We start from the raw sequence: 23585 nt of genomic DNA, 5'->3' as shown, positions 1-23585 counted from the left end.
GGATGCAAAGCATTAGTCCATGGAGGAAAAAAAGAGACTGGCACTTAAAAACCCAATATTCTTAGTCTCAGTGACATTTGAAGCAACCCCAGCACTTATAACAATGTTCATATGAAGCACAAAGGAACTATCTACTTAATAATGAATACCAGCCAACAACTTGTAATTTTGCTAATGCATAATTAAAATAGCAAGTAGGCAGAACTGAGTCTCTCAGCTAGTTGTGAGTATCACTGATTGCTCAACATTCAGATTTTAACCAGGCCTTGGATTTTGTTTTGTGACTACTGAATACATATGTGATGAATAAAAAGTTAAGTAGGTATTCAGGAACTTCAGAATTGTATTGGTCTTAAAATTTATCCTTTATGAATTACAAAATATCACTTCCTATTTAAAATTGTGCTTTTTCCTTCCTTTCTCATCCTACTGCAGAAACCTCAAGAAGATAAAAATATAGAAAACCAAGGCCACCCATAATACAATTATATTTTAATATGAAATAAATCTTTCAATTTTTCCTACATTTTTACTTCATTTATTATTTATTGGGGTGCTTTACTACTGAGCCTCATCCCCAGTCCTCTTTATTTTTTATTTTGAAACAGAATCTTGCTAAATTGCTGAGGTTGGCTTTGAACTTGTGATCCTTCTGCCTCAGCCTCCCAAATCACAGGATTACAGGCATGTGTCACTGCGCCTGGCCCTATGTATATATTTTAAAAACATTTATTTGAACCCAAATGAGGTTATGTGATATGTATACTTCGTAACCTGCTCTTTTCACTTGGTGACATGTCATGGACATCTATATTAATATCAGACTATATTATCATATTTGCCAATTATATACATGTCCTATCATTATTTTAACCCAGGCTCCCTACTGATGGACTTTGGAGTTGTTTCTATTATTTATTATCATGAAACACATGAAATAAACTCACATATAGATAGATAGTGATATAGATAGACAGACAGATAAATAGATAGCTAGACAATTTGTTAACTTTTCTAAGTATTTCCTTAAGACAAACATGTGAGCCAGGCATGGTGGGACACACCTATAATCCTAGCTACTTGGGAGGCTAAGGCAAGAGGACAGTCAAGTTCAAGGCCAGCCTGGGCAACTTAATGAGACCCTGTCTCAAAATGAAAAGGGCTGGGGATATAGCTCAGTGGTAGAGTATTCCTGAGTTCAAGCCCCTTCTGGGTTAGAGGATATGCCCATTTTAAAGATAAACATGTTATTTCCAAGTCAGGCACACTGGCCCATGCCAGTAAACCCAGTTACTCAGGAAGCAGATGCAGGGGAACCTTGAATTTGAGACCAGCCTAGGCAACACAGAAAGACCTCATCCAAAACAAACAAAAATACTTATTTCCAAATAACTCCCTCAGAAGGAAAGATTGTAACTAATTTATATTTCTACCATGCAAAAGTTCCCATCTCTGCATGATTCTTTCTACCATGCTTTAATTTCCAGTTTTCAGTTACTGGGTTAAACCCCCGCCTCCCTACACAGCCACATTTTTTTGTTTCTCATTTTGTGAATTATCTGTTTCTGTTCTTTGTCTATTTTTTACTAGGTTTTGTTCCTTTTTCTTATTAATTGTCAAAAAGAGCTTTTTATAAATAAGGGGGCTTTGGTAGTCAATATGAAACAACCATCAATATTACATTGTATGTTTGTATAAATATGTAACAATAAATTCCATTATATATAATTATGCCAATAAAAAGAGAAAAAAGACAAAAAATTAAATAAGTGAATAAACGATTGACAACATTCCTTTTTATAAAAGGACATTATCATTTTCCCCATGTTTAAACCTCTAATAGAAAAATCAGAACTCTAATAAAAACTGAATTTAAGAAAGAAGACTACTACTCTAAAAAGCAGATTTGTTTCTGAAATCTCCAAAAAATTTAAAAATATTTCATTAGCTGATTCGAACAGGGATAGTACCTGCTAAATACCAACAAAAAGAATAATTTTTTATCCACAGCAAAAGAATCTACTGTTATAGTTTCTAGGGTACAAAGAAGCAGGATACTTACCTCTACATGCCCACTACTGGCACAGAGAAAACAAACCACCCTGGGTGTTATAGGAACAGAGGTCAAGATTCCTAAGCCTCCCATCTCCCACACATTTTCTGCTTCACAATCCTCCTGTAGGCAAAGAGAGAGATTACTTATATAAGTTTTATAAGTGCCTGGAGTTGTAGCTCAGTAGTAAAGCACTTGTCAAGCATGCATGAGGCCCTGGGTTTGATCCCCAAAAGCGCAGAAAAGCAGAAAAGAAAGTTTTATAATGACAAAATGAGGATAAAAAAAAAAAAATCACAAAATCAAAGTGATATCATAAATTTTAAAATCTCAGACACAAACTATCACCTCTTGGTTCAAGTCTTACTACATATACAGCCAAGATATACTTTGACTGAAATCTCCTTAGTTTTGCTAATTCAAGCAATCATCAGTTTGTGGAAGAGTTACTTTCTCAGATACTGCTTAGGATGGACAGGTTTTTCAATGGCTGTGTTCTTCAGGAAATTTTAAAAAGTGGCCTCACAATAGTGACTAAAGTTCTTACACACCTGAACCCATATGCTAACCTATAGCTATTATTCATTCTTCAAGTTGGTGATGATTTCCTCTCTTTCAACACTTTTCAGCACCATTTTCTTTACTTAAAGGTCATGAATAAACTGCACCATCACTAAATACCTTTACCTTAAAGTCCACTCTGATCCTGTGGACTCCATCTGCAAGGATTTTTTGCTTAGAACTACTGCCATTGGATAGAGTGCTGAGGATGTTCAAAGTGCCTGCATTCTCCTGCTTATTGACTGGAGGAGGTTTTTCCTAAGGAGACAAAAGATGATTATAGAACAAAACCACACCCTACTTCCTTCACATTTTCAACAGGCAATAATGCCACACCTTGTTAATAAATCTGGAACATATGTTTACAACATAAGTATTCTATAACAACAGAGAAGTAATATTCAGAAAATTCTTAACTGGGCTGGAAATGTAGCTCAGTGGTATAGCACTAGACTCACATGCAGGAAGCAGGTTTAATCTCCAGCATCTCAAAAAACAAAAACAATTAAATCCTCTGTTTCTGTCCATAATAAATAAAAATACTGGACACAGGTAAAGGTGATTTTTACAGGCAAATCTTGCTAAAGTATGTTGTATGTTGAGAAAAGAAAGTGACCTGCAGAATAAGCAAATTCTTAGACTACAAGATGTGGGGTTCACAAATAAGCAAACACAACAAGAAAAAGAGACCAAAAAAGACATAGGCTAAAGCCTAGACCCGAATGAAATTGGTTAATTTACATAATTTTCAGTTAATCATGAAAATGTCAAGGACCTACAGAACAGGACACATCTCTGAGAAATGGCAGAGAAACAAATCTCTCCTCACCTTTTCTTTTGGTTTTTGTTTTACAGGGATACTTGGGCGGGGAGCCACTTTTTTCGGTTTGCTTTGCTCTGGACCTAAAGAATTGAAAATAGAGTGTGGTCAAATGCTGACAATGAATACTTTAGGCTCAACTGTCTATGAAGAAAGGGGCATTAGAAAAAAACAAAGAACTCCAAGAATCACACAGGAAATTAAGGCAAATATATATATATATATATATATTTTTTTTGCTTTTCTTTCTTTGTTATTACATAATAGTTAAAAAGAAAGTTAATTTTCTAGAACTGAATACTTCAAACACTTTAGGTTTCCAAATGTTGTTCCAGGGCTGGGATATAGCTCAGTTCATGGAGTGCTTGCCTGTCAAGCACAAGGCCCTGGGTTCAATCCCCAGCACCGCAAAAAACAAAACCAAAACCAAATGTTATTCCAGACACCAGTGGAAGCACACTGTACGGCACTATGGTTCATCGTTCCTTCCTGCCTTCCTTGCTTACCTGACTCTGGTGGTGGAGGCTGCTTTTTCTTGGGCTCACTTGGAGTGGTCTTGGGAACTTCTTTCCTCAGTGGTGCTGTGCTAAGTGGCTGAGGGGGGATGACTGGTGCTGTCTGGGAGACTTGCTTGCTGGACTTCCTGGAAGCAGGAGTGGTGACTTGTTTGGGCTCAGGCCCAGGTGCAGGGGCATTCCCTTCCTCAATCTTTTCCTCCACTGGTTTTCGTGGTGGAGGCTCACTGGTGCTCTTTTTTGGGGCAGGATCCTCACGTGCTGATGGGGGAGGTTTCTGACTAGAGTCCACCAAGCTTTTCACAACAGTGCTCTCTTTGCTCTCTTTCTTTTCACTGGTCTTAGACTTTTTCTCTTTCTTTTTCACAGCTAGGAGAACAACACAACAAGATCATCTATAAATATGAGAAAAATTTTAGTTAAAATAGAAGAATAGAAATGTAACATCATCTTGTTCTGTTTCCTGCAGCTAAAGTTGGCATTGAAAGACTCAAGAAACAATGCCAAGTTGATCAGGTGAAGTAGCTGTATTTTTATTGCTCTAGGAAATGGGATGAATTATAATTTTTATATGAATTTTTTTAAAGTTCTTTTTTTAACTGTGGATTGTCAAACATACCCCCCCAAATATAGGGAAGAGTCAAATAGTCAAATGAACCCCCACATACCTATCATCTAGCTTCAACAACCATCAACTCCCCGGGAAAGAGTAGAACTTTAAAAGAAAAAACAAAACAAACAACAAAAAAACCCCTAGTATTTTCTTTACGCTGAATGTATACAACAATGACATAAAAGGAGGGAGATCTGGGGGGAAGGCCTTTTCACAACACTACCTTTAGCTTGCTTCTGAAGGTAGGCTTTGGAAGGCATCCACTGCAGATTCTGACATTTTCGCATCCTAGGAAAACAAGGGATAAACCATAAAATAAATTGCATTTAAAAGAGAAGCAACTGAAACAAGTGATCATTTGTCTGCAAAAATCAGTGACTCTTTATTCAAGTTCATTCTGACAGCTGAAACAAGGACTGCTCATTTCTCAAGTTAAATATGAGCCTTTAAAATCCTCGGATAAGCAATTTTACCCACCTTTAGAATCTAAAAGATGCCAATTATTTTAGAAATGGGCCTCAAATTTCTTGTAACTTAATACTAACTAGCATCCACACAAAATGATGAATTAATATTTCTTGAAATCAAATGAGTGCTGCCTCCTTTTTGAGATTTAATATTCATATTTACCCAAAATGGTCTAAAAATCAGCCAAGTGCTTTTTCTGTCATCGTAATGCTATAGGTATATCTCATGGCTTTGATAACTTTCATCCTTATGGTGGAATGAGACAGACATCATTACCCTATGTTCATGTATGATTACACAAACGCTGTGTATCTACATCGTGCACAACCATAGAAATGAAGAGTTGTACCCCATTTGTATATAATGAATCAAAACACAGTTTGTAAAAATAAAAAATAGATAAATAAAATTTAAAAAAATAAAATAAATTTAATGAAACTCAAACTTCAATATGAAGTCTAAAATTCTATAGTCTATTCCAACCCTTCAGTGCAATTATATCCTGTTATCATGTACCTTTTTGTAATATGTGGATGTACTCACTTTTTCCCCCAAATGGCCTAAGACAAAATTCTTGCTTAAGGACAGACCAAACCAAAGCACAGAAACTATATCCCCTGACAGAGTATTTCCTCCAACTATGCTTTATAGTAATTACTTTCGTGTCATTCATTCATTCAGCAAATATCTATTTGTGTCAGGTACTTTGTAAGATGCTCAATTACAAAAATTTCTGTCTATGGGACTCTCCTGGTTCATTTTCAACAAATAATCACAGAAGGCAGAAAAAGGGAGGAAAGATAGGGTATTCTTAGAATCAGAGAGCACAGAAATTTAGGTAAGATATCTCCAAAGTTTCCTGCATGTCATAAAGATAAAAGTGGTTTCAATTGGCTCAGTAAATATTATGCTTAAATTTGTCAATTTTTAAGAAGAACTCCTCCAGAGCTGCACTAATATGGCAGTCACCAGTCACATGTGGCTATTTATATTTAAATTAATTTAAAAGGAATGAAATTAAAATGTAGTTCCTCAGTCACCCTAACCACAAGCCAAGTGCTCAATAGCCCATGTGGCTAATGAGTGCCATACTGAACTGAGCATACACAGAACATTTCCATCATTCTAGAATCTTCTCTTAGGGAATTTCTTATTTAAGGACAGCCCAAATCTAAACACATCACAAAATTCAACTCTGCAACTAATCATACAGCTCAAGGAGATTCAACACAACCACTTTCAGTTTCAAAATGCATCTCTGCAACAAACCAGAGATAAATAAGCAACCTTCATGACTGGGAGGCCAATACCGCGGAGTAAGACCCACTTACTTGCAGCACTGCTTCTTTATATTGCGGCCACCAAACTTGGGCTTGTCTAAGCAATTAGTGCAAACACCACAGTCCTCAGGCACCTGGCAGCCAGGACACTGCCCACACCGCCTTGATCTTCGTCCTTTCTTTACTGGAGGTTCCTGAGGTGCCTTGTTTCTGGTGACAGGCTTAATTGGTTTGATGGGTGGAGCAAGAGGTTCAGCCTCTTCTGAGCCAGCAATTGATGACTTGTCTGTTAAAAGAAATGTGTCATTAGTTCCAAGGGAGTATCCCCATTTCCTTTTTGGGAGTAGAGGGTGAAACCCTTAAAATCCCTTTGAATCATTTGATAGATTCAAACCTCACTTTAACTGGTAACCAAAAAAACGAAATACATTTTTTTTGGGGGTAGTGGGGACTGTACCCAGTGGCACTCTACTCTTAAGCTACAGCCTCAGGCCTCAGTCCTCCTCTCCCCACCACCTCCTTCTTTTCCCACCCCCCCATTTTTTTAACTCTTTACTATTATTTTTTTTAAATTTTCAGAGAGTGACTTGCTAGGTTGCTAGGTTGTCCAGACTGGCCTTGAACTCATGATCCTCCTACCTCAGCCTCCAAGTTTCAGGAATATGCACTACCATGCAAAAATATTCATATATAGAACTCAGAATTTGTTCTAAGTAATTATTTAAATGTTTAAAAATACCTGTACCTTGCAGCTTGATGAAAGCAAAAATCCAAATACAAAAGTCTAACCTAGAATCAAGAATATGAATCGAACACTTCTAAAGATTCTCTAAGTCTAAATTTGTTAAGAGCTGCAACCCAACATTTTAGAACTATATGGCAATTATGAGAATGTGCCTCATAGACCTCCAATTCCAGGGAGTTATAACTGACCAAAGGTCCCTCTGAAATCAGTGATGAAAAGAGGCCACATGGTTGTTCTCAGGGAGTGAGCTGATGCATCAAGATATCAAGGTAGGCTTCTTCCTGAGAGACACAAGTCTCCTCTGACAGCCAACTTTGTTCAAGGACTCCCTGACAGTCTTGCCAAACTTCTTACACTGCATGGCAATCTAAGAAGGTTCTGCCCAACCTCCCTTCCCTGTCTTCTTGCATTAGAGTCTGACAGCTCTCCCAGTCTTTCCAGCTACTTCCCCCTTTTCTTTCTCAGGCATTTCCCCTAATAAAATCCTTACACATTTAATCCCCTCTAATTATCCAGGGTTTTTTTTGGGGTTTTTTGCAATACTGGGGATTGAACCCAGGGCTTTGTGTTTACGAGGCAAGCACTCTACCAACTGAGCTATATCCCCAGTCCTACTTATCTGGTTTTTGAAAGACCCAGTTTATGAACAACCTACTGGGCATCTTGGAAAGATTGGTGAACAAATCCAAAGACTTCCTATATCCCAACACTAACCCCTCTGACCTACCATCATTCCCCATGGAAGACAAAATCTTTTCTCGTTCTTCCCATGGTAAGGCACTCAGGGTGGGCATGTCATCAGGAAAAACAGCTCGTTTTCGGCCAAGGGCAACAGCAGCTCTTCTGCAGACATGTTTAATCCGGGGTCCTCGCACAGAGGTCTCTGATGAATCACTTTCTTGACCCTGAACACAAGGAAGGACAAAAAAAAAAATGATGATCATATGTATTGCAAATATAATTAAAGTATATCTTAAAATCAAGGAATACTTGAGTACTTCATTATGATCCATCAACAAAACATGCCACTAATTATTCCCAGCTGATAAGCCCTATCAGTACACAGACATCAACTATTGCTGCATTCAGAAATTGGCAGCAAAAAGGCCTCTCATCAAAAAATAGAAATCTTCCATTCCCAATTATACTAATTCTTTACAACTCCCCTCACAATTCAAGCTGCCAATCTATATTATGAAAAAGTTCAATCTGGTAGCAACAGAGCTATTCTAACTATAGATTATTTCTTATATTTCCTTGATCAACAGAAAAGTGGGGGGAAATAGTCTATAAATGGAAGTATGAAAGACCATGCCTCCAAATATAAGTATCCAAAAAATCCAACATGGTGTCAGAAATAAGTCCCAATACTACTTGAACTCTTTTTTTTTTTTTTTTGGGTGCTGGGGATCGAACCAAGGGCCTTGTGCTTGCAAGGCAAGCACTTACTGACTGAGCTATCTCCCCAGCCCCTACTTGAACTCTTAATTGGTAGAATTTAAGTGTAAATATGGCCCTAAGGGGAATTACAACAACAACAATAAAATCTAAGTTTGTGGCCATCTTAACTAACACAGTATGTTAGAATAAATGAAGATACATCAACTACATAACAAAAATAGCTATACTTGGTAAAAATTTGTTTGGTGTCACCTTAATGAACTGAATTCTACATTTTTTCTGCTTCATGATTTAAGGCTAAGGTTCTCATTTGTATCTCACAAACATCTATTATCTATTGCTCTAATCATTCCCTACACAGAAGAGAATGTTCTCCAGTTTTCTATTCTTTCACAGATATTAAAACATGACTATAAACATGTACCTTCAAAATTTAAGCCACAGCTTGTACCTCAACTTAGCAATCTCCGTACTATGATTCCTCCCTATCTTTCAGCTACTTAGTTCACCGCTTTCTCTGTACCAATCCAGGTATCCACTATTTTACACTTTTACATCTCTACCCACACTGTTCCCTCCACTTAGAATGTTAATGCCTTCCCATTTTCTAATTATCAAAATCTTACCAGTCTGTGAAAAATCACTGCAAACACCACCCCGCATCATACTTTTCATATAGTTGGATGCAACTGAAACACTTAGCTTAAATAAATCTAGCCCATAGAAGGGGCTCAGTAAACTGATAGTTTTAAAGGCAAGGTGCAAAAGAGTACCTGTGCTTTGGGCTGGTCAGTTTGTTTAAGACTCTTACTCTTCTCGATCTTGCAGAGCTGGGCTTTGGCCTTTTTTAGGAGGCTGGCAACCCTCTTGTCAGTCATTGGAAGCTTGTCTGCCTGAGCCAACATGGAGCCTATGGAGGAAGTGGAATGTTTAACAGTGCTAGATGAAGGAGTAGAAAGGCAGAGGGTTTTCTCCTTCTCCAGGGATGGGGCAGTTGGGCCGAGGTCCAAGTTGTTTTTTTCCAGATTTCCTCTCCCTTTCTTTATAAGTATTTTGGTTTTGACAGCTGTTGTATCCCCAAGAGTCACAGAAGCAATATCAGTCCCAGAATCAAGTGATGAAGACTTCTTCCGCCCTGTTGCTTTTTTGGCAGAAGATGAAGTGGCAACATCTTCACCAACCACCTTCTCTTTGGAAACCCTACCCACAGGATACAAAGCAGAACTACTCTGAATTTCTGATCCCTTTTTCCTTTTCTCTTTCCTTGACTCCCGCTTATTCTCCTTTTCTCTCTCCCGGTCTCTCTCTCTACTCTTGTCCTTCTCCACACTCTTGTCAGCATCTCGATCTTTGGACAGCTCCTCAGGGGCCTTGTCTTTATTTCTCCCCCTCTCAGTCTGAGAGCCTGGAGTAAACCAAGGGAAGAGAGGAGTAGGACTACTTGATGAAAATGGCTCTGCTGGAGCACTAGTCGGCTTCCTTGGTCTCTGATTTTTCTCTGGAGATTCCCCAGACTGAGTCAGGGAATGAGAAGGAAAAGTAAAAGTTGGGTTTAAGGCACTAGTGGCAAGAGGACTCACAGAAATGCTTAACGAGGAAGAGACAGAAGACGGGGGGGTGAGAGGTGACAGCTCAGAAGTACTTAGCCTTCCGCTTCTTGTCCTCATAGAGTGAGAAGGAGATCTTGGTTCAGATCGAATAGGACTAAACACTTTCCTTTTCCTTTTTCTATTAGATACTCCTGAAGAGGATGTTCCAGCAGAAGTTCGATTACTAGGCAAGGTTACAGACTCAAATATTCTTGAGTGTGCCTCACTTGGAGTAAATCTTGGAGCTCTCAGAAGAGGGCTCCTCTTGTGCATATCAAACCTTGTTCCAGAATGGAGTGGTGAAAACAACCTGGCTGAAGCAGCAGTACCAGATGTAGAAAAACCAGATGCAAAGCCAACATCCTCGGGAGTTAGTGGAGGGGGTCGGAAATTATCAAATATTGGTTTGCGAATCAGACCTTCTTTGGCATACTTTGCTGAGGAAAAGTATTGTGGCTCTGACCTAGAATGCTTTAAAGAAGTCCACCTAAACGTTGGCTCTCGCAAAATAGATTTTCGCTTCCCTTGCATGGGAGCAGCAGAAGCAGGCAAAAATGGTGATGCTAAGGGAATTGTTGGAGGCATAAGCCAGGGCGTGTGGTCAGAGATACTGGAGGCTGGCTGCAGTGGAGGAGGGGGAGTAAGCAGAGGTGGAGGTGGAGAGGAGGAGGTCTGCTGCGGGGGGGCACTCTGCAGAGTTGATAATTTTTTAGTTGTTCTAGATCCAAAACTTCTCTCCGACACTGAATACCTTCTGCTTCTCCGATCATTACTCTCATTTTCTGGGGACTGGGAAATAGGCAGTGGAGTATGAACTTCAGGGGTGTCACTCCGCTCTTCAGGAAGTACCTGAATCTCCTCAGAGGCCTGAGAATCTGTGGAGGTAACACTGGGGCTGCTAGATCGAGAGGAGTCTGAAGACATTTGAGAGGAGTGCTGAGAAGCTGCACTTGATTTTTCAGAAGATCCACAGGATGTGGCACTGAATCTACTATTCGGTGTAGACTCTAGCCGGGCAATTTTAATGGGAGGGTCATAATCCTCATCCTCTATAAACCGCCGAGGGGTTTTAATGATCCGTGAGGAGATAGCACTAACAACAGGCATGATGAACTGTCGGATGTTTTTGACCTGTGTCTTCACCTTTCTTCCTTGCAGCTGTGCTGCTTCTTTCTCAATTTTCTTTTGAGCCCCCTTTTTTGCCCTCTGCAAAAGTTGCTTAGCAATTGTTGCATCTGTCCTTTTAGAAGAAGGAATAATCCTGACTGGCTTAATCCTTCGAGGGCTTTGTCTGACAACTGTCTTATCTTCTTTCGTGGGTGGAGGTGTTCCTTCCTTCTCTTTCCGGACCTTCTGGGGCTTTTCCAGTTCAGAATTAATGAGGAGACCCGAAGGGGTCTTTATCCGTTCTGTTGATGGAGGCCGTCCTCGCCGTCGTACAATCTGCACCCCTTTCCTTCCTATTTGAAGCTTCCCTGTCTTAAACTTAGACTTGAGAGGAGAGAGTTTACCTGCTCTTAATTTTTTAATCTTTGTGGCTTGCTGAAATGTAGCAGAAGGTGTCCGTTTAATTTTTTTCAGGGTATCTTCTTTGTTTCCCTTTGGTAACTCTGAAATGTCCTTTCCATGTGTTATTTTGATTTTTACTCCAGGGAATGTGGGAGGTCTTCCTCTCTTCTTTTCTATACTTTTAGAATCTTTCTTCTTGATCTTATCTCCAGATTTGGTCTCTGATTTATTTAGAGGGGAAAACACAGATGGGTCTGAGAGGATAGCTGAATTTCGGTCAGAGCCACTTCTAGGTCTCCCGCGAGGTTTTCGAGGACTAGTTTTAACTGTGTATAGAAATTAAACAATGAAGAGCATATATTTAGCTGTGTAGTTCAGGTCTTAGCTAAGCTGAATATAATTTAGCACAGGCCATTTTGTACTGAACTCAACTGGGTCTACTGAGTCAACAGAACATCTTAATTATGCTTAGTTTCTTTTCACCAAAAATTTGTCTCAAAAAAATCAAGTAAATAACATTCCACCTGAAAGAACATTTAATTACTTTTTGACACAGAAATCAATATAATAAGAGGTTTTCAAATGCAAACTAATTTTTCTACAACTTCAGATGAGCAAGTTCTTTTCTGAATTCAAAAACAATTTTTTTAAAATCTATACTACCTTATTCTAGCCATTAACAGTAACATTAAAAAACACGCTTCCAGTAAATCATCCCACCTTTTTACCAGCATTTTGGCTTTGAATAAATTTGAACAAGGTGCTTTTCGATCAACAACATACTAACTTTTAGAGGAAAAGTTTCCTGGGCAGCTCAGCATCCTACATATTCAATCTGTTTTATCAAAGTAAACTATGAAAGTTTTATTGGAATAGGAAAAAATCATTCATAAGATCTCAGAATAGGGCTGGGGTTGTAGCTCAGTAATAGAAAGCTTGCCTAGCATGTGTGAGGCACCACGTATAAATAAATGAATAAAGGTCTATCAACATCTAAATATATATATATAAAAGATCTCAGAATAGGTCACTGAACTCCGTAATATGTGAACTAATCAGTAAAGTGACATAATGATGTGTCCACTAATCTACTTTCCTATCTAGTGGCTCTTGAACTACTGATGTTAAGAACGAATCAGCAATTTATTAAATCAAATTACTTCTATTCTAATAAAGGGAATTTGCCAATTTATAAACTAGGTTGATTTGCTACTTATCAACAGATTTAAGGAAACAGAACTCTCAAATACTTACATAAACCTTAATTTTAAAATGTATTAAAAGTTGCCTATGATATCACATCTTTTCTCTTGACTTCTCAGTGTGTTAAAGGTTTGGTTTGGTTTGATTTTTGTGGTACTGGGGATGGAACCGCGTTCCTCGTGCATGCTAGGTGAGTGCTCTACCACTGAGCTACATTCCCAACACTCAGTGTTTTACAGGAAAACATTCTTCTGAGACTAAAATTTCCCTGAACAAGAATAGAGAGATAGGCCATTATGAACATTTTTACTGTGAAGTCACTTTCTAACAGATTAGAAAAGTCTTATTGTTGAGCTTTTTAAATATAAATTCATTCCTCATCAATTAACTTATGAGACTTCCCTTAATAAAGATTTGTGAATCCATTCTCAACTTATACTAATTACAACAAATGTAACAGATAAGAAGACAGCAGAGAAACTACTTTTTGTTTTGTAAACAATGAAGGCTATCCATATGGCCAAAAAGTACATGATTCAAAGTAAACTGACAATCAAGAAAAAAACTTTAGAAGAAACTATCATTAAAGAGTTGTGAATTAAAAATTCATACCCAAAAGTACATTAAGAAATTCCTGATTTTGGTAGACTTAAAAAGGGTTATTTGGAGAGCTTAATCAATTCAGAAAACCTCTTCTACCCTTCTTTTAAAAAAATTTCTTGGTAAATAAATAAAATAAAGCAGAACAGAGAGAGTCCCAGCTCTGCGAATTTCCTTAGTCCACAACATATCCAAAGAACTCACACATTGGTTATAAATAAATGTTCATCATGTATTTTCTTGGCCTCCTTTTGTCCTCTGTAAATGATGGGTTAGAACAGATGATCCCTAAAATCCTTTTCCTATATGAAGTTTTAAGGATTCAACACACATATTCAAGAGACCACTGCCATAGTCTAAATGGCACAGATACTCAGGCAGTATTGACAAACTCCTCCCAACTAGAATGGCAATATCAACACCATTTGGGTAAAGAAAAATCATCAACTTGGATATTAGAATTAGATTGAGATATAACATATGATGACTTTTAAGTGAGACCCAAATGCCAGCAAACATCACAAACTAAGTCAGTGACAAAGAGCAAAACCAGTTAACTATTTCAGATATAAATAGATTGTCTATTCACGTAATATCCAAGAGAGTCATATAAGAAGTCAGAATGTCAGTCAGCGGGATGGGGGTATATATGTTCCAGCAAAAAATCTTTAGCCCTAACCAGGCACGGTGACACTAGTCTATAATCTCAGCGGCTTGGGAGGCTGAGACAGGAGGATCCCAAGTTCAAAGACAGCCTCAGCAAAGCCAGGTGCTAAACAACTCAGTGAGACCCTCTCTCTAAATAAAATACAAAACAGGGCTGGGGATGTGGCTTAGTGGTCGAGTGTCCCTAAGTTCAATCCCTGGTACCCCTCCTCCAAAGAAATCTTTAGTCCTCTAATATATAGAATTGAATTATGCAAGTCATAATATGTTATTTACATTGGGGATCTTCTCTTAGGAAACTGCTTATAAGTCTAGAATGTTAATCTATTCTAGATATTTTGTTGGTGAGAACAATGACATATATTGCTAAATAAATGAAAACACCTCATATAGCTTTTATTTTCTGCTATGGTTTGAAGGTGGACTGTCCTCCAAAAGCTCACATGAGAAACAATGCAAAAAGGCTTAGAGGACAAGTGATTGGGTTATGAGAACCTTAACCCAATCGGTGAATTAATTCCCTGATGGGATTAATTGAGTGGTAACTAAAGGTGGGTAGGGTATGGTTGGAGGTGGTAGGTCACTGAAGGTGTGCCTTCAGGGTACACATTTTGCATATGGTGAGTGGAGTCTTTCTCTCTGCTTCCTCATCATCTGAAGTGCCTCCCTCTGCCACTCTTCTGCCATGATGTTCTGCCTCACCTCAAGCCCTGAGGAATGAACCCAGCTGTTCATAAACAGATCTCTGAAACTATGAGTCCCCAAATAAATCTTTCCTACTCTACAATTGTTCTTGTCAGGTCTTTTAGTCATAGAAGCAAAAGAGCTAACTACAATGTTTTCTCTAATACAGTCTTTCAAGAACCAGGTAATGTTTCGCATAGTGCCAATTTTGTTTTCGGTTCTTTGACAACAATAGACCAAATTTGACTTGTGAAAAATAATAGTCAAATTATTCCAAAGATGTAGATACTAGTACATAATATGAAATGCATAATTGAGGAAGCAATTAGTAGGTTATCTTCAAACATATCAGGTTTCCCAATCATTCTGTGAAAACCTACTCTCATTCCCCAAGTAGCTCCCAGAGAGAAGTACACTAAAGAATGAACTAAAGAATGAACCCAATGTGACCTGACAGAGCAGCATACCCAAAAAGTCTAGCTCATAAGCCATTTCCTGTCCCCAGGATTATAGATCATCCTTTACACTCAAAGAAGACAAAAGGAAACCTCAATATCCTAACAAACAAAACTTAAAAGACACTGTGAGCTTAAATGGCCATACCTGAAGGAGACCTTGTGGGACTTCGCACTCTGACTTCTTCATCTGAGCCAAAACCTAAGAACTGCTCATCCTACAACAAAGGAAAATTATTTTAAAATCAGAAGCAAAAACACAAATGTGAACATATCCCAAAGAAATACCCAGAGGAGAAACATGAATTTGGAAAATTATCCTCTACATATTAATTGTCATCCAAATGGAAGCTATAATATAACTATTATTGAAATACATGGGCCCAGTCATATAGCTTCATTACAGACAAATAGGAACTGTGTAGTAATGCACTGAAACTTTATCTTTGATACATAGTACACAGGGGATAATCCTAAATTTCAAACTATAGATACAGTCCAAAACAATTAAAGGACAACTTTAATTCAGGTAAGCAAATCAGTACAATGGTAAAAATATACAGCCCCAATAAAACAAATGATTTTCAACAAATATTTAAGTCTATAGACACATAAGGAATAACATAAATAATACAATAATTTCCTGTCTGCTAAATATTAATAGAGACTGAAAGTGCCATAATTGTCAGTTCCTTAACTCAGGAACTGACATCTATATGTACATTTGAGACCCAGAGATTCTCAACATGCATTTTATGGCATCATTTTAAAATGCCCTGTGATAAGAGACTTAATGGTGGGCAGCAGCATTTGAGAAGGGATCATAAATTGACCACATACAGGGTGAAAATTCTTTTGCTAATAACTTAGGGAAATATCTTATTTTCAGATCTACTTAGAAAAGACAGAAAAGCAAAAATGTCTTACCTCCAACTTATAACAAAACTTAAAAAAAAAAAAACCACTAAGGATTCATTTAACCTTTTTGGAACAAGTTCTCTGTTAAAACAAACTGATTACAGAAATTCACTGATTCAGAGAAGTTCTTTCCAGAGAGAAAGATAAAGAATATTTGTCTAGATAAAGAATGACAGATTCTAGAGACAAAATCCACATAAAACAAGATCAAAATAAGGAACGAAGAACAGACTTATTTGAACCTCCAATTTATTTGGTAAATCCCAAACTAAGTTCCATCAATTAAAGTCTCCAAATTTTCCTTTTAGGAGCTAAGCTGGTGGATTTTCTGTTGAAGAGTTAGTTCTTTCCCAGTTAGTTTAAAGTTGGAGTCAGATAGGTGCTAATCAGTTTAACCACTTTTCAACCAGGAACATATTAAACAGTAAATGCAAGCTTTTAGATAAATTAGCAGGTTCAATTCTTAAATTTAAATACTTTGGAGGACCAAATATTTGTGGACAAGCCTCTGCACACTGTGTAGCTGAGACGCAATTTGTTTTGTTTTGTTTGTACAGTACTGGGGATTAAACCCAGGGGTTGACTACCACTGAATTACATCCCTAGTCTTTTTTTTTTTTTTGGTGGTGCTGGGGATCGAAGCCAGGGCTTTGTGCATGCAAGGTAAGCACTCTACCAACTAAGCTACATCCCCAGCCCCCATTTTTATTTTGAGGCAGGGTCTTCTTAAATTTCCCAGGCTGGCCTTGAACTTGCAATGTTCTTTTTCCTCAGTCTCCTGAGTAGCTAGACCCCATTTCCTGGCTGAGACACAGTTTTTATTAAACTCTAAAAAAAGTTTTTGCGGGCTGGGGAGATAGCTCAGTTGGTAGAGTGCTTGCCTTGCAAGCACAAGGCCCTGGGTTCAATCCCCAGCACCGCAAAAAAAAAAAAAAAGTTTTTGCTCTGAGATTGCTAATATTAAGAGTATTTAAGAAATAGCTAAAATTCTCTTAAAATAGATTTGAAAAATCACAATCTTAAAAATGTATCAAACCTAAATTTAAGAAATAATATACTAGAGGACTTGTCTACATAGTTACTTCCTGTATCAATTTAAAAATAAAATTATTATTTTTACTTCAAAAATTTTAAAGTAAACTCATTGTGAACATTATTTGTGAATAAAAAAAATCCTATCTCTTAATTTAAAACAAATTAAGACATAACCTAGGAAATTAATCCCAAATAAATTCCTGCAATAACTTTTCAGATTTATACTTATAGGCTATAGTATTACCAAAAAAAGAAGACAAAACACAGAAAAGCCTAATTAGTCTAAGAATCTTATCTGGATAAATAAATCCTCCCTGTTGCACACACTGCACTACCATCAGCAACAGGCTTCACATCTGACTCCACTTTAAACGTGTGGGGTCCCTGGAGAATGCAAACAAGGTAACAGTCCAAAGGATTCAAACTAGCTTCTTAGCCAAAGGAATAAAGTAATACCTATACATAAAAAAGAGAGAGAGAGAGAGAGAGAGCTGCAATTAAGTTCATGTTTGGCACTATGTCATCATAAGCCTGGATAGCCCTGAAGACAAGAGGGTCCAGGAGACATGCCACACTTGACTAAGGAATCCTGGAACCTGGGCCTAGACAGCAATTCATCACACCTATTTTTCCTTTTGACATGGCCTCTTGATGAGCACAGCATTCCAAGACAGAGTATAGGCAAGAGCCCTGAAACCTATTCCTTCCAATAATGTTCTTGGGGAGACCAGACCAACATTTTCTTACCTCCAAAGACAGAAAAACATCCTTGCTGTGTTGGACACAACAAATTGCTCATATATTTTTTTTTTTTTTTTTTTTTTTTTTTTTTGGGTGCTGGGGATCGAACCCAGGGACTTATGCTTACAAGGCAAGCACTCTACCGACTGAGCTATCTCCCCAGCCCCAAATTGCTCATATTTAGCTTCCAATGATTAAGACAGTAAATTAAGTTACCTAATGTTACTTCCGAAATGAAATCTAATTATAAAAATCTTACACATAAAATTTATTACTCCTACCCATAACTCCAGGGTAACCAATTATTTAAGAATTTCCAGTAAATATCACTTTACTTATAAATATCTTTGGGATTTTTGTTTTACTAGCAGAATTCTTCAGTGGCTCATTGTATTTGTGATGAAGCAGTAGAACTATTTCTTCTATAAAAGTACATAACTGGGTTGGGGTTGTGTGAGGCCCTGGGTTCGATCCTCAGCATCACATAAAAAAATAAATTAAATAAAGGCACTGTGTACATCTATAACTAAATCTATATATATATATATTTTTAAAGTACACAACTGAACTCAAAATAAGTATTACAAATAATAATGTTTACATGTAAAATATATTGAAAGCATTTTTGAAAAATACAAGGAATTCTTCATTTCAAGGAATTATATACTACTGGACAGTTTTTCAAACAAAGCAATATTTCATTTACTTGTTCTTTCAAAGAATATTTACATCCTTATCCCAGGGCTATATGTTCCAGATGCAAAGTTGAAAAAGACATGATTCTTGCTTCCTAGTAGTATCTAAAACAAAGTGGTATGTATACTATTTCAGTCTTTCTTTTAAAAACCAAACTCATTAATTTGCCATTAAAGAGTCAGGCGCAGTGGTACATGTCTGTAATTCTGGCAACTTGGGAGGCTGAGACAAGAAAATGGCAAGTTCGAGACTAGCCTGAGCAACTTAGTGAGATCCTGTCACAAAATTAAAAAATAACAAGGGCTGGGGATGTAGTTACATGGTAGAGTGTCCCTGGGTTCCATCCCTACTTCTGCAAAAAAAAAAAAAAAAAAAAATCACTACAGAATAAATACCATAAATTAATATTTTAGAAGAAAAATTTTGCTTAAATCTGGGAATAATTTATTTTTTCTCTTATTTGGTTCATGGAGAAACACTCAACAAATTTCAAAATTCTTTGAAAGGATCATGATGTATACATATCGTTATTCCTCACCATTGTAACTAAGTACCACTCCAGAGTTAGCAATTGGAAAATTATATCATCTGCAGTGATTAGATGTGACACAATTCCTATTGATGTTAGTGATCTGATAAAAATTCAACAAATGGGCCAGCACAGTGGGGCACGTCTGTAATCCCATTGGCTCAGGAGGCTGAGACAAGAGGATGGTGAGTTCAAAGCCAGCCTCAGCAATGGCAAGGAGCTAAGCAACTTGGTGAGATCCTATCTCTAAATAAAAATACAAACTAGGGCTGGGGATGTGGCTCAGTGGTTGAGTGCCCCTGAGTTCAATGCCCAGTAACCCCCACAAAAAAAATTCAATAGATGGGCCTCAATGCTCCTTCCTCTCTATCCCCAGCTAAAATAGTTTTCAGTTCCTCCCTTAAGTACTTCACACTTTACCATAGTCAAAGGGGAAAAAAACACCCACTTCAAGTTCTTCCCTCCTGAGCTAGGTGGAGTTTCCAAAGACACTTTGAAAATTCAAGCTTGGCCAACCCTGGCTTCAAGGACAAGGCCTGCTGTGACCCTGTTCATGTCCTTGTGTCCTTCTTTCTCTTCTCTCAAGAGGCTCCTCTACACTTCAGAGCACTTCATTAAATGGTAGGTAACTCAAATATGCTCTTTAGTGACCGTATCTTAGCATTCTTCTGTCTCCAAAATCTTTAGTCTCAAGAGTCTAAAAGCTCAAATTCCTTCAATTACAAAATTAACTTCAACAAATCAATTGAAAATAACATCAATAACCTGAGACAGTACCAAAATTGCTCCTAATCGGGGGCTGGAGTTGTGGTTCAGTGGTATAGTGCTTGCCAGGCATGTGCGAGGCCCTGGGTTGAATACTCAGCACCACATATAAATAAATTAAATTAAAATTTTTAAAAAGAGCCATTGAAAACGAAAAAGATATTTTTAAAAATTGCTCCTAATGCACTCATTTTTCATTTCTCTTTTTGAAGAGCTCTAATTATTGGCATCATCAAATATGGTTCAATGAGATGAGCAGGCCACAGGAGAACGAAGAGAATGACTAAGAACAGCTAAAGTTGAAGAAACATCTAGGAGGCAAACTGCACGTCTTGGCAGCTATAGTAAGAGTAACACCTCCCCTGTGGGAATTGATTCCAGTTAGCTATCACTTCCGTTGGCACAGTTCCCTTGTGTCTCCTGCTATATGCTCTAAAATACCAAGTTCTTGATGTTGCATTTCAGAGACACATGCACATAATGACTAGTGTTTAATGAGTGGAAGGAATTTTTTAAAAAATGTGTTCACGTTTGGGGTTGGGGATATAGCTCAGTTGGTAGAGTGTTTGCCTCGCAAGCACAAGGCCCTGGGTTCAATCCCCAGTATCAAAAAAAAAAAAAAAGAGAGAGAAAAATGTGTTCACGTTTGTCTCCTTTTCAAAGTATGCCCTCTTTGAGGAGAGAGACAGTTTCCCTACCCCTTTTTGTACTCTTGTATCTGACATAAATCTGTCTGTACAATGAAAATAAAGGAACTGCAATATACTGTTTAAAAAAATATTAAAATACTTCCTATGGTAACAGAACTGTAGTAGACTTCCAAAAATTCGACAATATGATTCTCACTTAAAGAATGTGTAGGGGGGCTGGGGAGACAGTTCAGTTGGTAGAGTGCTTGCCTTGCAGTACAAGGCCCTGGGTTCAGTCCCCAGCACTGGGAAGAAAAAAAAAAAAAGCATAGGACAAAATTAGATTCACAATGATATCACTTTACACCTATTAGAATGGCTATTATCAAAAAGGCAAATGATACCAAGTGTTGGTTAGGATGCAAGAATTAATACAGCCATATTTAAAAATAGTATGGCGGTTCCTCAAAAAAAAACAAAAATAGAATTATATAATCCAGCAATCTTATTTCTGGGTATATACCCAAAGATATTGAAATTGGCATGCTGAAGAGAGATCTATTCTCCCAAGTTCTTTCCGGCACTATTCACAATAGCCAAGATATGGGGGCAATTTAAGTATCTATTAATGGATAACTATATAAGGAAAACATGGTCTACATATACGTTGGAATACTATATAGCCTTTAAAAAGAAAGAAATTCTGCCATTCTCAACAACATGGATGGAAATGAATACATTACACAAAGTAAAATAAGTCAGACACAGAAAGATAAATACTGTATAATCAATCACATGTGTAGAATCTAAAAAAGCTTCTCATATAAAGAGAGTAGAAAAGTGTTTATTAGAGGCTGGGGGAAAGTAGAGTGGGAAGAAGGGGAGATGTTGCTTAAAGAACACAAAGTTTCAATTAAGACTAAAGGAATGAGTTTTAGTGGTAGATTAGAGTTAATAATTTAATAATAAGAGTATTAAGTAATAATTAAATTGCTAAAAAAGCAGACTTTTACGTTCTCATCAAAAACAAGCAAGCTGGTGAGGTAATAAGTATGTTCATTAGCTTGACTGAATCTTTCTAGATGGAAACATCACTCTAGGGCTGGGGATACAGCTCAGTTGCTAAAGTGCTTGCCTCACAGGCACAAGGTCCTGTGTTCAATCCCCATCACCGCAAACAAACAAAACAAAACAAAACAAAACCATCACTCTGTACCCCACATATACACAATTATCACTTGTCAATTGAAAAGAAATTTTTTTTACCCTCAAAAAAATGCATAGGGAGGCAGGGCTCCATAAAGCACGCCTGTAATCCCAGCAGTTCGGGAGGCTGAGGCAGGAGGATAGCGAGTTTAAAGACAACCTCACAACAGCAAGGTGCTAAGCAACTCAGTAAGAACCTGTCTCTAAATAAAACACACACAAGAAAAAGGGGGCTGGGGATGTGGCTTAGTGGTTGAATGCCTGAGTTCAATCCCTGGTACCTCCCCAAAAAATGCATAGGGAGAATATGCTTAGGTTGGCAGACAAACGAAGTCAATCCATTCACCCATTCACTAATATATGAGTTCATTACTGGGTAATGGACAAAGACAAGAAATAAAAGCTTCTGGCCTGGCAAGCTGGCACATGCCTATAATCCCAGTGACTCAGAAGTCAGAGGCAGGAGGATTTCAAGTTCAAAGCCAGCCTCAACAACTTAGCAAGATTCTAAAAAAAATAAATAAATAAAAAGGGCTGGGAATGTAGCTCATTGATAGAGTGCCCCTGGGTTCAATTCCCCAAACTAAAAGGGAAAAAAAAATTCCTTCTGCTTTCAACTGCAGATAAGTTAATTAATGGGATAGTGTGTAGAGGAAGATACCTGCTGGAGAAATGCATGTGGGAGCACAAAGGCAACTAATTCGGTCAAGGAAAACGGGCCAGGAGAGCCACTGTAGATAGGGTGAAAACTTTACCTAGCTTTTGAAGGTTGATAAAACTAGGTGGGTAGGGATGAGTGTGGTGCAGGTTGAGAGAAAAACATAAAGGCACAGGGGCACAAAAGAACACAGCATAAAGCAAATTATAAACAGTTCTGTATGGCTAAGGTCCTAGCTCAGCTCACATGGGAAAGGCATGGAAGATAATGGGGAATGGGGTCAGGAGGCAGAACATAAAAGGGCCAAGTGCTGACGATATAGCCCATCTCGGAGGGTGCTTGCCTAGCATGTGGAAGGACCGGGGTTTGAATCCCCAGCACTGCGGAATGGGGAGGGAAAAAAAAAAAAAAACGAGATAAAAGGGCCTATATGTCCTCACGAGGTTGAAGAAGTTTATCCTTGAGCAAGTGTGGATGGTGCCCTAAAGGTTCTATGGAGTCACTGACTTTCTAGGAAGAAGAGAAGTCCAATTTGGATGTTCAAAAGATCATTTTGACACAGTGGAGAAGTAGAGATTGACTTTAAAGTCAAAGGTAGTTATAAAATGACTATGATGGCTACAAGAATTGAGGGGAAAGGTCACATTCCACAGATATTTGGGAGGCAAAATGAACAAGGTTTTCTTATGAAGGGTTAAGAGAATGGAAAGAATCAATAAAGACATGCAGGTGTCTGGCTTAGGCTGACACCTAGGTTTATGGTGCTATTTATCAAGATTGAAATTACAGAAAGATAAGTTTATAGAAGTGAGAAAGGAGATCACTTTAGACATTGAACTAGAAATGTCTATCTAAGTTGTCTACAGGAAACAATGATCTGGAGAAAACACATCTGACTTGATGAATATATGAATGCTGAAACTGCAAATGAATGCAATCTACCCAAGGAGATAACACTGAGAATGAAGAAAGGGTGCTGACAGAGCTCTAAGGAACAGCTACAACTGAACAACATGCAGAAGGGGAAGCCAAGGAAGGAGTCGGAGATGGAATGGTCACAGAAGTTGACCATGCACCAAAGGACGAATACATATCAAGGGATGGTTCAAGCTAGGTAAGGACTGAAACATAAAGTAGCATATCAAAATTGGAAGTTCACCTGTGACATTACCAAAGCCAATTTCAATATGCTATTAGAAGCAGGAGGAGGCATAATGCAGTGGATTGAGGTATAGTTAGAAAGTGG

The 23585-nt window shown here is 37.9% G+C and overlaps 1 protein-coding gene and 1 non-coding gene across 6 annotated transcripts in view; one reads left to right on the top strand and one right to left on the bottom strand.

The window, feature by feature from the left end:
* Kmt2a (lysine methyltransferase 2A) overlaps nucleotides 1-23585 on the bottom strand; it is a 77984-nt gene that overhangs the window by 34952 nt on the left and 19447 nt on the right. For 4 of the 5 annotated variants that reach the window (XM_047517376.1, XM_047517377.1, XM_047517378.1 and 1 more), the window contains 9 exons: nucleotides 15311-15380; nucleotides 9230-11880; nucleotides 7783-7960; nucleotides 6362-6596; nucleotides 4786-4850; nucleotides 3941-4318; nucleotides 3444-3517; nucleotides 2741-2872; nucleotides 2063-2176 (listed from right to left, as the gene is read on the bottom strand). In XM_047517376.1, the coding sequence (XP_047373332.1) occupies nucleotides 2063-2176; nucleotides 2741-2872; nucleotides 3444-3517; nucleotides 3941-4318; nucleotides 4786-4850; nucleotides 6362-6596; nucleotides 7783-7960; nucleotides 9230-11880; nucleotides 15311-15380 (3897 nt within the window). The remainder of the gene's footprint in view (nucleotides 1-2062; nucleotides 2177-2740; nucleotides 2873-3443; nucleotides 3518-3940; nucleotides 4319-4785; nucleotides 4851-6361; nucleotides 6597-7782; nucleotides 7961-9229; nucleotides 11881-15310; nucleotides 15381-23585) is intronic. The other variant, XM_047517380.1, reaches the window with a different exon arrangement.
* Nucleotides 20384-20458, top strand: Trnaa-cgc (transfer RNA alanine (anticodon CGC)). The gene has a single exon. It is a non-coding gene; the product is annotated as a tRNA-Ala (tRNA).

Source organism: Sciurus carolinensis, chromosome 11 (genome assembly GCF_902686445.1).
Source record: "Sciurus carolinensis chromosome 11, mSciCar1.2, whole genome shotgun sequence".
Lineage (NCBI taxonomy): Eukaryota > Metazoa > Chordata > Mammalia > Rodentia > Sciuridae > Sciurus > Sciurus carolinensis.
Note: the sequence above shows the minus strand (reverse complement) of the source record. Positions and strands in the feature narration are given on the sequence as shown.